Source organism: Artibeus jamaicensis, unplaced genomic scaffold (genome assembly GCF_021234435.1).
Source record: "Artibeus jamaicensis isolate MK-2021 breed Jamaican fruit bat unplaced genomic scaffold, CSHL_Jam_final scaffold_1964, whole genome shotgun sequence".
In the NCBI taxonomy this organism is placed as follows: Eukaryota; Metazoa; Chordata; class Mammalia; order Chiroptera; family Phyllostomidae; genus Artibeus; species Artibeus jamaicensis.
In genome coordinates, this window is record NW_026522030.1 from 69,148,227 (window position 1) to 69,164,168 (window position 15,942).

Genomic DNA, 15,942 nt, shown 5'->3' on the forward strand with positions numbered 1-15,942 from the left:
AGGCCTGTAAAGGAATCGAGTGACCGCAGTAGCAGGCTTATTAAGTTTACAACTATTTTGAAGACATCCATTATAATTAAGACGCCAGCACTCCCAAGGAACTTGACACTGAGAAGAAGAGCGGGCGCAACTCCCACCCACCCTACCCGGCTTTCAACCGGTCACGGGGGCAGAGTGTAGCGTTGGCTTTTCAAGGACTGCGCCTCCCCTCCTGGCTCGACTGCAGCACTCCCTGGTGGCAAAGGCCAAGGCGACTGAGGGGCGCACCCCCGCAGTTGGTGTTACCACTTAGCTGGCCCTTCTCTTCCGAGAAGTTATTTACTGGCTTTCAGAGCTGCTTTCACTAGGCCAGCGCCCACTTGCTCTGCTGCACAGCCCTGTAAGCAGTGCAGAATTTTGGCGCTGGAGGGCGTTGCACCGTAGAGGACTGCCTAGAGTCCCCGGAGGCAGTGTCCCCATGTCCCCAGGCGGGGCAAAGCTCCGTCAGGGCGCCAGGGGTTGGCTTCCGCACCTCAATCCCTCGCCGCTCCTTTTGGGGCTGTCTGAGAAGTTTTAAACTTCCTGGGTTGACTCGCCCTGTAAGCTGGAGTGGGTGGCCGAGAGGCGAGGCTGTTTCCACTGCCTGGGCGCGGCCGGCCCTTTAAACTTTCTGTTTTTAAACTTCGGGGGTGTGGTTGAGGCGTCTCCTCTCTCCGCGGCTGGTTGTTCCCTGGCCATCCGGTCGTCCCGCCTTCCAGATGCTTTGGAGTCAGTCATGAGCCGGGAGGGCACTGGGACCCGTCTGGTGGCCGAGGTGATCAAAGGTGAGTGCGGAGGGTACCGGATGCCCACAGGGACACCTGTATTTAGATAGTACCGGGCAGCGCCTGGAGTTCAAGGAGGCCCCAATTTCTGGCTAGAAGGTGCGTTAAACCTTTGGAGCCGCGGCAAATGCTGTCTCATGGGTGTGGGTGGCCTCCTAAACTCCTAATCCCCACGCGTGCTCTTGCTTTGGGGAGAATGTTAACCGACCTGTACATAGGGGAGCCCCTGGGTGGTAGGTCACTTACGTCTCTCTACCCAAGGAAGCAAAATCAGTGGTCTCTGCCGGGGATCAAAGGTCATTTGTGGTTGGAAAAAGGTTAATAAGCCCGTCGTCCTTTTGAGTGTTTGTGGTTGCGAGATATTTTATTTGAGGCATTTACAAGGAAATAAGTATAGCAGTTGTGTGAGTGCAATTGCTGACAATTGTTTAAATTACTTTTTGGGCAAAGGATGTAGGCTGGCATCCTTTGTTTCTTAGTATTTCAAAGCTGGACTTGATTTTGCCACAATTTTTTAGTGTAAGTATTCTAGTAGCATTACTAGTAGTCCTAATAAGTATTTTAGATGACTTTGCTTCACAGAGGATTTTTAGGCAACTTTTTCTGTGGTAGGGTGGGGGAAGAATTAAAGGTTGCAGCCTCTAAACATTATTAGTATGGGTTATGGTTCTTGCTAAACCTTACAGCAGCCTAACTGCATTTATACAAAACAAGTTCATCTTGTGCTCTTGCAGAAAGCTCATTGTTTCTGTTGTGATGGTGATTTGTCTAATTGTAAAAATCACTGCAAAAATAGTAATGGTCCCTAAGAATAGCTGGGTAAAACATAAGGTTCATTTTGTTGTTTGTGTTCTGTAGCCTTAAATGTTAAGTTTGAAGCAGTTTGGAAAGCGATCTTTATCAACTAGTTAGTTTCAAATAGTTTCTTATTGAATGACTGTTGAGGATGTCTTGCAAACATAGTGGTACATACCGAAAGTCATCCAGGTTGATGACTAGCCTTGAGTGCATGCTGCCGTTTGCTCACATATCTTACTTAGCCCAGGGGAACTAGACTTTTGTGATGAGAGATTCTCTCAGAAATCAAGCCTTACTGATCCACGAAAAGTCACTTGTCATTGTTGAAACTTATGGCTAAAGACAATTTCTCTTTTAAAAAATTTGCTAATTTTTTTTTTATCACTCATCAAAATAGTCAAAACATTTTGAAAGTATTGGCACCCTTACCATCAGAAACCTGCATGGAAAAAATAAAAAATCTGACTTCATCTGAAAAGAGTTGTATCATGATATATGAAATTGTATAAAGTAATCTGAAGGAAGGAACATTGCAATTTTTCCATTTCAGATCGCCTTTGTTTTGCCATTCTCTACAGCAGACCAAAGAGTTCATCAGGTGTACATTATTTCAGCATAGATAATGAACTTGAATATGAAAAGTAAGTATTGCTTTTTAAAAGGCTGTTAATTTTTTTATTTTGAAGAATCTAAAGGTATGTTTATAAATAGGATAACCTTGGAAAACTACAAATCTGTTGACTGATAATTGCAGGGCTTTTTTCCTTTAATTAACCTTAGTAATAAAGTAGACCCTTAGGGGGGAAAATCAAAATGAAAGAATCTTCCTAAATTTAACAATTTATATTTGACATTCTAATAGTTTACAGTACAATGAGATATAAACTAATATGCTAAGATGTGTTTCTACCAGTGGAGATGTGCAGAAAAATAGCCTTTTTATTCAGAAGGTATTTTCATGTGTTGTTGAGCCAATTTTCATGATTCTTAATAGGCATTATATACCAGAGTATCTCTTCCACTAGTTAAGGCAGTACCTTTAAGTTGTGTGACTGATAGTAATTTGGTGTATGCTTCCTTGTCTTGATTTGATCTTGTAGCTCCAGAAAGATATATTCAGGGCATCCGGACTATACATATACATTTTTGTTTTTTACTTTTAAAGCTTCTACGCAGATTTTGGACCACTCAATCTGGCAATGGTTTACAGATATTGTTGCAAGATAACTAAGAAATTAAAGGTAAAGTCTTTTTTACTTAAGATTTGACTTAATCATTGTTAGCCTGATCTTGGGGAGGGGAAAGTAAGGAAGGCACATCTCTTGTTTGAAAAGGGAAATTTCATGTTTTTTACTGCAGTGGTGTTTGGGACATATTCGTGTGTGTGTGTGTGTGTGTGTGTGTGTGTGTGTGTGTTTTGCTTTGTAAAGGTATAGTGTATATTTTAGTTTTCTAGAGGTTGTTTTTTGGTTTTTTTTTTAAGATCTTATTTATTTATTTTTAGAGAGAAGGGAAAGGAAGGAGAAAGAGAGGGAGAGAAACATCAATGTGTGGTTGCCTCTCACACACCCCTCACTGGGGACTTGGCCCGCAACCTAGGCATGTGCCCTGACTGGGAATTGAACCAGTGACTCTTTGGTTTGCAGCCCGCACTCAATCCACTGATCTACACCAGCCAGAGCAGTTTTCCATAGTTTTGGTTGAATAGTTTAAGTTTGGGTATTTGGTTCAGGTTTGGGTTGGTGATGCTCAAATACTTGAAAGTCAAAGTGAAAATTGGTTAATCAAATAAACCTCTTATCACCTGACCTAATGGAACTGCAACTGAACCCTAATGAGAAGCTTCCCTTGCTGTGGTCATTGCTCTTTCTGCCTTCACTTTGATCATAGAGGAGTGCTAGCAAGTAAAGAAAAATCTGCTCATCTTTCTCTAAGTCTGTCTTCAATCTCCCCTGATGTCCTACTTGTGACTTAGTTTGAGCTTAGACCCCATCCATTTATTTTAGAAACTTTGAATTATTGCTAATGCACAGTAATAAGTGTATATACTGCTAGCGGTTCCTAATTAGTCACTGTAAGTTCTCAGGTGAAAAATGCTGGACCTGGGGACAGACAAGTCCTTTTTAAAAACAGCTTTATTCGGTCACTTAAGTTACCAGGCTACTACACAGAAGAAATAAAATTTCTTTTCAGTTAAAAATTAAATTGTATTAAAAATGTATGGGTGAGTATGGCAAATTCTTTTCACTTGAATATCAAACCTAAAATTTCACATCATAAATGTTAGAATCATCTGCCAAATGAGCTACTAACCTGTAAAGTGGAAATTGTGGGGTTGCCCTTTTTTTGTATTATATTTATATTCATTACAGGCTAATATAGAGGTGCAGGCTCTTCTTCTGGACTTTTGTATCTCTTGGATAGGAATAGAAGCATTTATAGTGTTATGTTTATGTCCCCCCTCACCCCACCCCTTTTTCCAGTTGTCATTGGCAGGTCTTTTGTTTCATCCAGGGCTATGAAGCTAAAAATAGTATCCTCCCCCCCCCCCCCCACCCCCAGCCACTTGTGTTCCTTTGCTTTAATTTTGAAAGAAAGAATTTTTCCCATCCTCAGCCATCTGTGGACTTTTATCCTTTAGGTCAACTAAGAAAGTATCGGTCTTTTTTTTTTTAACAGTAGGAAAGTGAAAGAAAAGTGTCCCCCTCCCCTCTTCCAGATTCTTAGATATTCCTTCAGAGGTGGTCTGTACTTTATATATCTGTTCATATCTTTTGTTTTCTCTTTAATTGTACATACCTATAATCCAAGAATATATATTTTATGGGCAGGTACACAGTACTTGGGGAATCAAAGTTAATCTTTTTAAATGTCTTGCTAATAATATGAATGCTAAACTTTGGAATTTATCTTCATCACAAAATAAAATGTTAGAAAGCTTCCCATTAAAAGGAAGGTACTAACAGTTTTGTATCTTTATGCAGTCCCTTACAATGATAAGGAAGAAAATCGTTCATTTCACTGGCTCCGATCAAAGGAAACAGGCCAACGCGGCTTTCCTCGTCGGCTGCTACATGGTGAGTCTTTGACGGCCGCCTGACGCGTCGGCGAAAATGCCGACACGGTGGTGCTTCGCCGTGGGGATTCGAGATTTTTTTCCCTGAGATAATGTCTTGATTTTTTTTCAGAGAAACATGTTTTGCTTTTTAAAAATTGACAACTGGGGAAGGCTGTGCATAGGTGGGGGCGGGGTGTACGTGGTAGATCTCGGTACCTTCTGCTCATTTTGTTCTGAACCTTAAACTGCTTTTTTTTTTAATCAGTCATCTATCAATTTTATTCTTTAATATTTTATTTATTAATTTTAGAGAGAGGGGAAGGGAAGGAGAAAGCATGGGAGAGAAACATCAATGTGTGGTTGCCTCTCATGTGTCCCCAACTGGGGGGACCTGGCCTGCAACCCAGGCATGTGCCCTGACTGGGAACGAACTGGTGACCCTTTGGTTCACAGGCCCATGCTCGGTCCACTGAACTGCACCAGCCAGGGCTAAAACAGCTTTAAAAGAGTCTATTTCAAAAAAATTTGCCCAGCTAGTATAAAAACCTTTGTGTTATGGCAGTTAAGGTTAGAAATAGAAAGTAAGGCGCTCAAAACTGTTGTTCTTAACTCATGATCCATTTAGTGAAGTTGTGAAAATAAAGTCCAGCCCAATAATTGATTTAAAGAAAAAGTACACCACATGAGGTAAAAGTGCTTTATAATTTGAATACAGTTTTTCCTAACTAAGGTATGGTTCTGAGATTGCCTTCATTCTCATGCAGACGTCTGGCAGGAGGCTCGGTGTGTCAGCGCTGTAGGAAAGCAGTGGTGCCCCACGGTGCTTGCATGTGGCATCGCGTGGCCGGTCTGTCTGGGCCACTGAAAGCATGTTTTGGAATAGTTGGTATTTACCCAGGAATTATGAACTTCATTTGTAAATATCATGGAAGATTTTTTTTTTTTTAGTCAGTTTTTCTGTGCCTGGTGTGTGCGTTTGGAGGCGTACCTAAGCAGGAGTTTTCCCTGAGCTCCTGAGAGCTCCTCCAGAGCAGTGTCCCTCATTTTCCTGGTGGTGCGGGTACAGCCGCCCCGTTCAGTGAGAAGGACGGACGGCAAGGGGCTGTTTCTTCCACTCCAGGCCACCACAGTTGTGGTAATTACTCTCTTAGATTTAAAAAAAAAGTTTGTTTTTGTTTGTAAGTTCTTCCCTCAGCTTCATACAGTTTTTTTGTCTTGCTCCCTCTCTTTTAAGATACACTGCTGTATCTTGTCTGATTCATAGGATCAAACTCTGGAATGTACATCTTTGGCATGTACATTGATTGGACCAACAGTTGGTGGTGCTAGTTAAAATTTGTCTCAAAATTTAATAATTTATTTTTCCTTCCTATGTCTAAGGTATATAATTAACAAAGATTAAGGCCTTTTTTTGTCTTATTTTCCTGTTTGTACTTACAAAAGTAGTTGAGAAATGCTTCTGAGGTAACTTTTTTATTATCATCTCTGATTTTATGGAACATGGGTTGTAGGTTGTGTTGTTAGTATTTGATTTCTTAAGCTTACTGAAATGTTGTGGTGGTGTTTTTTCTTCCCCCATCTTTTCTGATGTTTGTTGTGTTTAGCGGCAAAAATCCTTGGGTGTGGGGGGAGGGGAGAGCCAAGGCCAATTCCCAAGAAAAAGATTATGCAAAGGCTGCTTTCATTCTTTGGGGAGAGGAACCCCATGATTAGAAGAAATCAAGACAGCTTTGCAGAAAGAGGGGCACAGCCAGGATTCCTGAGGTTTTTAATATATTAAAGGGAACCCTAAAGAAATGGTCCTTGATATGACAATAAACATCCTCACATTGCACAAAGCTCTGCCTGGGCTGCTGTGGGTCAGCATTTGTCTCCAGTCAGTTGAAATGTCCCAGACCTGGTGACTTCAGTGTGCAGAACCCCTAGAGGAGGGTAGCTGTGGCACAATGGGAAGTAAGCAGGGGTTGTGACAAAAACAAAACACTTGATAATTTTATAAATAAGAAATCTCTTTACATTTTGTTGCTGTTTTTTTTTATTGCCAGTTAAGAACAGTAACCCTTTGGCATATTTATTGAAATTTGTTGGCATTATTTGTTCTCATTTTGCTGTTGGCCTTCTGACTTTGTTTATGGTTTTGGGCATTGTTAAGAATATAAGTTCAGCCCAGTAAATTTAGATATAGTTGGTTTTATTAATAATTCATGCATGAGAACTCATCCCATCTGGTAAATAAATAGAAAGGTTTTTACAGGTAGAGGATGAGACCGAAGTTGTAGGAGTAGATTATTTCAGGCCAGGGCACTTTCCCTTAGGTAAGGAAGGCAGGTGGCCTTTTGAGTTAGATTATCTTTACTGCTGACCTGGAAATTCCAGACTGATTGGTTTAGAATTCCATTCCTGGGATGGCTGAATCTGCAGTTAGGTTAGGTATTGTCTTGGTGGGGTTCAGCAACAGCGACTCCATTTTTAATATCAGGCAGAAGTTAATTTGGGGGGATTTAGTATATTTTAGGTTGCAGAGCCTTTCAGGATTTCGTGCTCTCGGATTAGGACTGATTTGATTCAAGGTTAGGAAAATGCCAGGTCAGCAATTTGGACATCCACTTCAGTTCATTCCTTGGCTCAGCTAGAAGCCAACTGGGCAAAAGGATTACAGTTCTTGGCTGTAGCAAAAGTATTTGCAGCCATGAAGGGATGGCTAATGTAGGAGCATGGTGCTGTAATGACGCTAGGCAGGGACATAGGAGAAAAACATCTAAGAAAAAAAATTTATTGATAGTAGCAAAGGAGTGACAAAGTACTATAATGAGGATACCTCAAAAGAATTAACATCAAAGTAATAGGTAAGTGAAGGTTTGATCTGGTTGAAGTCTGGAATCCTCTGATTAGAGATTTTTAGACAGATGAGTGGGAATTCCCTAAAAATTGATCTTCCACCTTGATAACCTTTTCTGAAATTCTTAAGGAATTTTGGAGCTAGTAAGGCTTTTTAGTGATTGGCTTGGGTGGGAGGTGGTAATGTTAAAGCAAACAAACAAAAATCTGGAGGAAAACTTGAGAAGTCCCTTCCAAATGGACTGACTCTATCCATCGCTGCCCTTTTGGACTCAGCCTCGCAAAGGAATCATGCTTGCTTCATCCTCCTTTATTGAAAAGGACCAATACAGGGTGCGGAGGGGGTGTGAGAAGGAAACATTAGTGTTTCTATTTAATTTTTTATCCTAAAACAGACTAGATTAGTCTTTATGGATACTTAAAATAGGATCGGTACACCCACGCTCGGCTGTTGCTTTTGTTGCACGGTCAGGTGCTTCTGTGGTATCAGAAGTGAGAGGAGCAGCCTGACTGTTCATTTGTCTTCAGTATATTTCCAGTACTGCCCTTTGTGTGGCCTGGTAGAGGATTTACCAAGTATCACAAGTGGCGAATCTTTGGTAGCAAATTAGCCTGAAACTAAAAATCTTTTGAACCACACTGAAAGAGTTGAAGACATAAAAAATAACTGAAAAATTTTTTTAAAAGATGAGTGAACTGTATCATTTTATGAAATAGTAAGTTTGCCACCCTGTTGTGATGAGTCAGTGGCTGTGATAAATCAGCGACTGTTAACCCAGCTAGATTTTGGGGTGGTGTACTTAATCTGTCATTTCAGGTATGAAATTTCAAGTGCAAAAGTAAGTAGTTTGCACAACAAATTAATGATTAAGTGAATATTTCAAAAATAAAAGTTTGAAACGTTGCTTTGTCATTTTGTTGTAAAAAATGAAATGTACAAAACCCATACGTGTACCCTGGAGAAATTTTTCTTTTAAAAACAAACCTCGTTTCTATTTATCGAAGCAGGACACGTGTGCATGTGTTCAATATGTATACTGTGCTATGTCTCCAGTGCAGTTTTATCACCTGCTTTTTTCAGTGAATGACGTTTTATCATCTTGATTCCCAGATTGTATTTATATTTCCCCAGTGGATCAAAAATACTCAAGCCAATACCTGATCCGGGTTGCATGTGGTGGTTGTGGTTTGAATCTCGCTCACACACGGTCTCTTTTGCTAACGCTGATTTATTGAAGAGGTCAGTCCTATGACCTTGTAGAATGTTCCAGCTTTTGAATTTCTCTGCTTTTTTCCTTGTGGTGTTTTAGAACTGGTTTCTTTGTTCTCTGTGTTTCTGTGAACTAGAGGTTAAAGCTATAGACTTGAATCCCTTCCGTGTGCAGTTTTCTCGTTATTGCTTAGAAGTTTTCTGTGTGGTGTTATTTGAATGACTTGTGGTCATGTGTTTGGTGCCCCATCAACAGTTAGTGTTTTGAACAACAGTTGGTGATACTTGCCTGAATCAGTCATTTTATTCGAGTTTCAATTTAATGTTATTAAGTTATTTCATTCATCCTTCATTCATTAGCTGGCTTTCTTTATGGCAATTGAGCTTTCCCTCATCCAGTTGGGGCTCTTTGGTTACCTGAAACCTAACTTTTTACTGAAAAGACAGAATGAATGGTCATTTCCCTTTAATTACCAGTTTTCACAGTAAAGTGTTACATTAATGGCCCACAAAACCAAATTTTAAAAGCATGTTCTGGGTTTTGAACTCATTTGCTAAACATTTAAAAAATGTACAGTAAATTTTATTGTATTTTAGATTTTAAAGAGAGGGGAAGGAAGGGAGAAAGAGAGGGAGAGAAACATAAGTGTGCAATTGGCTGCTTTCCATAAGCACCCCAACCAGGGACCTAAACCTGTAACCCAGGCATGTGCCCTGACTGGGAATCGAACCGGCCACATTGGGTTTTGCTGGAGGATGCCCAACCAGCTGAGCCACACCATTGGGTTTACCCATTAGTTTTTAACAACATCTGATGAGTGGTTGGGAATTTGGAAATTCATTAACCAAATGTACATCCTTGGTGGATGGGATTAGACAAATGAGTACAATCATTCCTGTATTTGCATTTACGTATCATGGTCAAGTGGGATTTTGTTGTTGTTCCTCCGTTACAGCCCACATTAAAATCGAGAGTCGAAATAGCTGGACTTGCAGCTGAGCTTTTAAATCAAAAAAATTTAAAATGAAGCATATATCAATCATACTGACTGATAACATTTACTAATATTTAGGGACCAGGGTTTTTTTTTAGTACAATTGCAGTGTGAACTAATTCACTTTAGAAATAATTGTCACCATCTTTTTCTTTTAAATTTTTTGTGTCTACTTTAAATGGAGATGGTGTGCTGTTTTACTAGTAGGTGCAAACATTAATTTCCCGTTGCAAAAAGATTATTTATAAGAGGCCATTTGGATATTGGATGAAGCTTAGGGGGCTTAGGTTCAGGCTGAGCTGGCTTCTCATTTTTATCATCTTTATACCCAGATTGTATTTATATACAAAGCCTAGTTCACAGTAGAGTATCTTGCACAAATTAAGGATTCACTGCCATTTTCTTGTTCATTTTCCTGGGTCTGTCTACCATTATTATACATTAAATCAGATTTCTATATCAAAAAACAAGGAAATTCTCTTTGTATCTTACTAGTTATCAACCTCAGTTCCATCTTACTGCCCCAACATTTGTATTTTCCTGCAGATCATAATGCAGTATTCAGCTTTTCTGTAGGTTAAATATGCTTTTGAGGGCTAGCTTGGGAGATTAACCATCATTTCTAACATTTTTCTGTGGTTAGAGCATTTTGAGTTTGAAAGGCACAAGCAAACTGTTTGCAAATTTGCTTTCCTCAAATGTTTCCTAGATTACTTTCTTAGAGCTAATTGTGGTAACATGGAAATTCCCTGTTCAAAGTGTTTTACTCTGTTTTTATAGCCTTAAGAATGATTGCCTTGTAAACATTTATATTGAAAATTATGATGCTAATTAAATTCTAGGAATATATTACTAATTCAGCAGCCTGTCAGTAGAATTCTAAACTGCACTGAGTTTGAGATTGCTTCAACAGTTACAACATCCCAGGGACTTAATTTATTTTTTAATGGTGATCTTTTGAACCAATGGTTTACTTTTTCTTAATGATTTAATTATTTTGGAAGCAGCGTAGTCAGTGCTGGGTTAAGTTGTCTGGCAGGTAAAGGACTCATTTGAAAATACAAGACAAGAGGAGAAAAAGGGAGAGGATCTGGAAGCAGTGGGGACAAATCCACTTTGGCAAACAGCCGTCGAGACCAGGCAATAGAGACTAGAGAACAGAACCACGTGGATGGCCAAAGTCTTTGTAAACACCCATCCTGGGCAAAATCCTGTCCTGAGTGTCTGTGAAAGGCAGAGCAAACAGCAACCAGGCAGCTGTAAGTAGGACCAGGCACCAGGTAGATCGAGGTGCATTGGAGCCACAGAGTGGGGACAGCACCCCTCAGGCTCTGCGCTGTGGTTGAGGCAGCTGAATGAAGTCTTTACAGTTCATCATAACTTTATTTCCCTTTTCACTGTGGTGAGCCTAATATTTAGTTGCTTGTGATAACTGCTAGGTTGTATTAACTTTGGGAGAGAGCAAAGAGAAATGGCCCTTTGATCATTTAGGATATTTGATTGCAGATCTTTTAAGCTGTGGACTTATGTGGATTTTTTTAAAATTACAATTTATGGATTATGCTATTACAGTTGTCCCAATTTTTCCCCTTTTGTCCCTCTCTACCCAGCACCCACCAGTCCCTCAGGCAAATCCCCACATTATTGCCCTTGTGCATGGGTCATGCATGTAGTTCTTTGGATGCTTTATTTTCTATGCTGTACTTTACATCCCATGACTGACTTATAACTACCGATTTATACTTCTTAATCCCTTCACCTTTATCACCATCCCTTTTCTGCCAGCACTTCTGTCTGGAAGAAAACTGACCCACTCCCACCTGGTAACCTTCACAAAGTTTCTGTATTTATGATTCTGTTTCTGTTCTGCTTGCCTGTTTATTTTGTCTTTTATATTCAGTTGCTGATAGATATATATTTATTGTCATTTTATTGTTCATACTTTTTGATCTTCTTAACACCCTTAAAATTTTTATATAATACTGGTTTGGTGGTAAGGAACTCTCTTTTAGCTTTTTCTTATCTGGGAAACTCTTTATCTGTCCTTTAATTCTAAATGATAGCTTTGCTGGGTAGAGCAATCTTAGTTGTAGGCCCTTGATGTAGGTCCCTTGCACTTTGTATTTTTCTTGCCAGTCCCTTCTAGCCTGCAAAGCTTCTTTTGAGAAATCAGCTGACAGTCTTATGGGGGCTCCCTTGTAGCTAACTAAGTGCTTTTCTTGTGCTGCTTTGAAGATTCTTTCTTTGTTTTTAACCTTTGGCATTTAAATTGTGAAGTGTCGGTTTGGTCCTCTTTGGGTCCAACTTGTTTTGGACCCTCTGCACGTCCTAGACTTGTGTGTCTGTGTCCTTCACCAAGTTAGGGGCATTGTCTGTTATTTTTTTCAAACAAATTTCCAGTTTCTTCTCTCGCTTCACCTCTGGCACCCCCATGATATGACTGTCGGAAGGCTTGAAGTTGTCTCAGAGGCTTCTTACACTGTCTTCACTTTTTTGGATTCTTTTTTTCCTTTTTCTGGCTATTCCGATTAGTTGGGTTTTTTGTTGTGTTTTTTTTGTTTTATTTGTTTATTTTTTGCTTCAGCTTCATCCACTCTCCTGTTGATTTCCTGTACATTATTCTTTATTTCAAGCATTATATCCTTCTGACTGGGTCTTTATGCTGTTGATGTTCTCACTAAGTTCATGGAGCATCCTTATAACCAGTGTTTCGAACTCTGCGTGGAGTAGCTTGCTTGTCTCCATTTTGTTTAGTTCCTTTTCTGGGGTTTTGTTCCGTTCTTTCATTTGGGCCATGTTTCTTTTCTCATCATTTTGGCAGCCTCCTTGTGTTTGCTTTGATTTATTAAATAGAGCTGCTACGTCTCCCAGGCTTGGTAGAGGGACCTCATGCATTAGGTGTCCCATAGGGTCCATTGGCACAGCTTCCCCTATTATATCACCCAAGCTGGGTACTCAGGGTTCACCCGCCATGTGGGCTGTGTACACCCTCCTGTTATAGTTGAGCCTTGATTGCTTTTGGCATGTCCTTTGTTCTCTCTGGGGTCACACAGATAAGCTACAATGTTATCTGCAGATGTCCGCTACTTGTACTGGGCTTCGAGGTGCCCAAGGGAGGCCAAGCTCTGAACCAAGGCCGGCTGCTGCTCGTGCTGGGACTGGGGCAACTTAACATGAGGTAGGGGCTCGCTGAAGCCACATGCTGCTTGTTAGAGAGATCTTAGGAAAATCTGAAGAATGGGCCAAGATAAGCCGTTCATATGGAAAAGCCCCTGGTAAAAGCTTGGGTGAGCCTGAAAGTTGGTTGGGCTGGGCCTCAGGGAATCACCAGGGTGGGGCAAATCTTGTGAGCCAGGTTCATAGAGTCTCAGATATTGCCCCTGCCTGTCAGCTTTGTCAGGGGGAGGAGTCAGAAAAGGAACAATGGCTTCTGCCAGCAATTCTGTCTGAAAGAAATCTGCTCCTGAGCTCTTACCCTCATACCACACATTTCAGTTCCTCCTTGTATGTCTCTGATGGCTTCCTATTTGCTGCACCAGTTCTGGAGCTCAGAGAGAGTGATTCTGAGTAAATATGTGTGTGGGCCCTTTAAGAGGAACTTCCTTAGGTAGGAAATTCTAGAAGTTTCTGTCTGCCACAGCCTTAATCTTCATAGGTTTTTACAGCCAGAAGGTATGGGACTTCTCTGCCTGGCACTGGAACCCTAGGGTGGGGTACCTGGTGTGGGGTTGGGACCCCTCGTTCCTGAGATGTCGCTGCTGATTTTTATTTGCCACACGTGTGTGAGACCAGCCTGTTCCGTGTTTTTGCTCCTCCTACCAGTCTCGGTGTGGTTTCTTCTTTAATTCCATAGTTGTAGGACTTCCATTCATCTTGATTTCTAATGGTTCTGAATGATGGTGGTTCTGTAGTTTAGTTGTAATTTTGATGTGGTTGTGCAAGGAGGCAAGCCGTGTTTACCTACGCTGCGAACTTGGCTAATAGGTAGTCCAAACTCTGGACTTTTGGGTCCCTTGCTTGTTTCAGTACTTGTTTTAGATAGTGTGGTTTCTTGTCTGTAAATATGGCCTAAGCAATAGTCCCATTTCGGTGAGTAACAAGCAGTGTGTCCCTGAGCCCTTAGCTGGAGTGTTGTCCTGTGAACCAGAAGGTTATGGGTTTGATCCCCCCATTGGGGTGCCCATGGGAGACAACCAATTGATGTTTCTCTCTCACATGGGTGTTTCTCTTTCTCCCACCCATCCCCTTTCTCTAAAATCAGTAAACATGTCCTCAGGTGAGACTTAAAAAAAAAACAACAAAAAAACAAGCAGTATGATCTTGGGTGAGCAGTTAACCCCACAGGTTGGATAGTAGTAGCCTGCCAGCTTTATGTAATGTTTATCAATAATACTTTGTTTTTGTCAATATTTAAAAATTAGGAGATTTCATTTATTAAAAATTAAGATTTTTTTTGCTTTGTCTTCAAAAACATGACCCTCCCCCTGAGATAGTATGTCCATGTGCACTTTCACTCTGTGAAGTTCCCTCATGTTTATCAGCTGCCTGCTTTGTCTCCCTTTATCTAAACTGGGGGTCATTATGCCAGCCTGCCACATGTCTATAAATAATAGCAATTTGAAAAATAAAAACTATCAAAATATAAGACCATCTGAAATTTTTAATAATGATTTAAGATTTCTTATTAGTATTTGTGCAAAAACTGAAAGTGATTTTTATCTTATTTTTATCATGAAAAATGATAAAAATTATTGTATATAGTCTTTCTGTGCTCACCTTTTTTATTCAGCAGTTGGATCTTTAAGCTTATTTCCAGCATGTACTGATTCGTGAACATTCTGTTAATCTGGAGAGTGATTTTTTTTTTTTAGAAAATTTCAGTCAAGCTCTCAACATAGGAAAGATTGTGTTACTTGGCTCATGTGAAGATAGTGAAGTCTGAAAACATTGTGACATTTCTCCATGAAGAATATTTGAAAATAGTTTACCCATTTATGAATCCCTTTACCCGAAAGGCTACCACATTGGTTATGGAATTTAAATACCTTGTGTCGTTTTTGAGTAAGATATGATTTATAATGTTTTGGTTTTTAAAACTGTACCAGAGGCTCTAAGTACATAGATTAAACTTCAAAATGTTTTGTATAAGAATAGAAATAAGAAGTGCGTGTCTAAAAAATTATGTAACTATGTAACCATGTTTTATTATTTGAGATGGTCAGGATTTAAACTATACACGATCAAGTTGGGATCCTTTTGTTTCAGCCCACTATTTCAGCCATTGCTAATTGAGTCCCTCCTGGGTTTTGAGACACAGATAGGTAGGTAATACAGGGTCAGACAGAAGGTAATTTCAAATGTGGGGTGGGGGTCATCCTGGGAATGGCTACAGTGTTATTCAGCAAAAAAGAATCGTGTACTGTGACTGAGAAATTCACTACTAACCTAACTTCTTAAGTATATTCTATCCCAATAGTTCATTCTTGTGAGATTGCTTCTCAATCCTCTGGAGAGGTTTCTTGCCAGAGAGAGAGAGAGAGAGAGAGAGAGAGAGAGAGAGAGAGACACACACACACACACACACACACACACACACACACACACAACACGTACTCCTTACTGATGATTCTTAAGCTGTGGGGCTTTCTTACCTTCACATCTCTGCACTTGTCACATACTTTTTTATTTATCCACTTTTAATAAATTGGAATGATTATTTCCTTCCTTACTGTTTATTGTGGTAATCTATTATCTTATCATATCACGAATTATCCCAACACTTAGTGACTTAAAATAATAATGAACCTTCTCTCAAACAATTTCTCTGGGGAAGGTATCCAGAACTAGCTAACTTAGGTAGGTCTGTTTCTGGATCTGATGGGCTGCAATCATCTGAAGGGTTGATGGGGCTTGAAGTGTCCACTGCTAAGGTGGCCCATTCGCATGCCTGGCAAGTTATTAATGCTGATAGTTGGTGTGAGGCTATCAGTTCCTTGCTATGTGATCTTGCCAAGTGCCCTCACACAGTGATAGCTTGATTTACTGGGTGAGGAGCTCGAGAAAGCAAGGCAGAAACCAGTGTCTCCTGTGGTCTATCCTCAGACGTCTCACTTTGCTGTTACTGCATTATGCATATTGCTTATGCAGGGCTCTGTCTTCATTGTGGGCGGGGCCACATGAGGGTGGGAGGGGCCACATGAGGGTGGGAATACCAGGACATGAGCATTATCTGGGCTGTCT

At 40.4% G+C, this 15,942-nt stretch overlaps 1 protein-coding gene across 9 annotated transcripts in view; it reads left to right on the forward strand.

The window, feature by feature from the left end:
* CDC14B (cell division cycle 14B) overlaps positions 1–15,942 on the forward strand; it is a 96,294-nt gene that overhangs the window by 37,554 nt on the left and 42,798 nt on the right. For 7 of the 9 annotated variants that reach the window (XM_037151558.2, XM_037151551.2, XM_037151549.2 and 4 more), the window contains exons 2-4: positions 2,152–2,242; positions 2,767–2,842; positions 4,586–4,678. In XM_037151558.2, coding sequence (XP_037007453.2) covers positions 2,152–2,242; positions 2,767–2,842; positions 4,586–4,678 — 260 coding nt within the window. Of the gene's footprint in view, positions 1–462; positions 804–2,151; positions 2,243–2,766; positions 2,843–4,585; positions 4,679–15,942 lie in introns of those variants that run through there. The other 2 variants (XM_037151557.2, XM_037151555.2) reach the window with 2 other exon arrangements.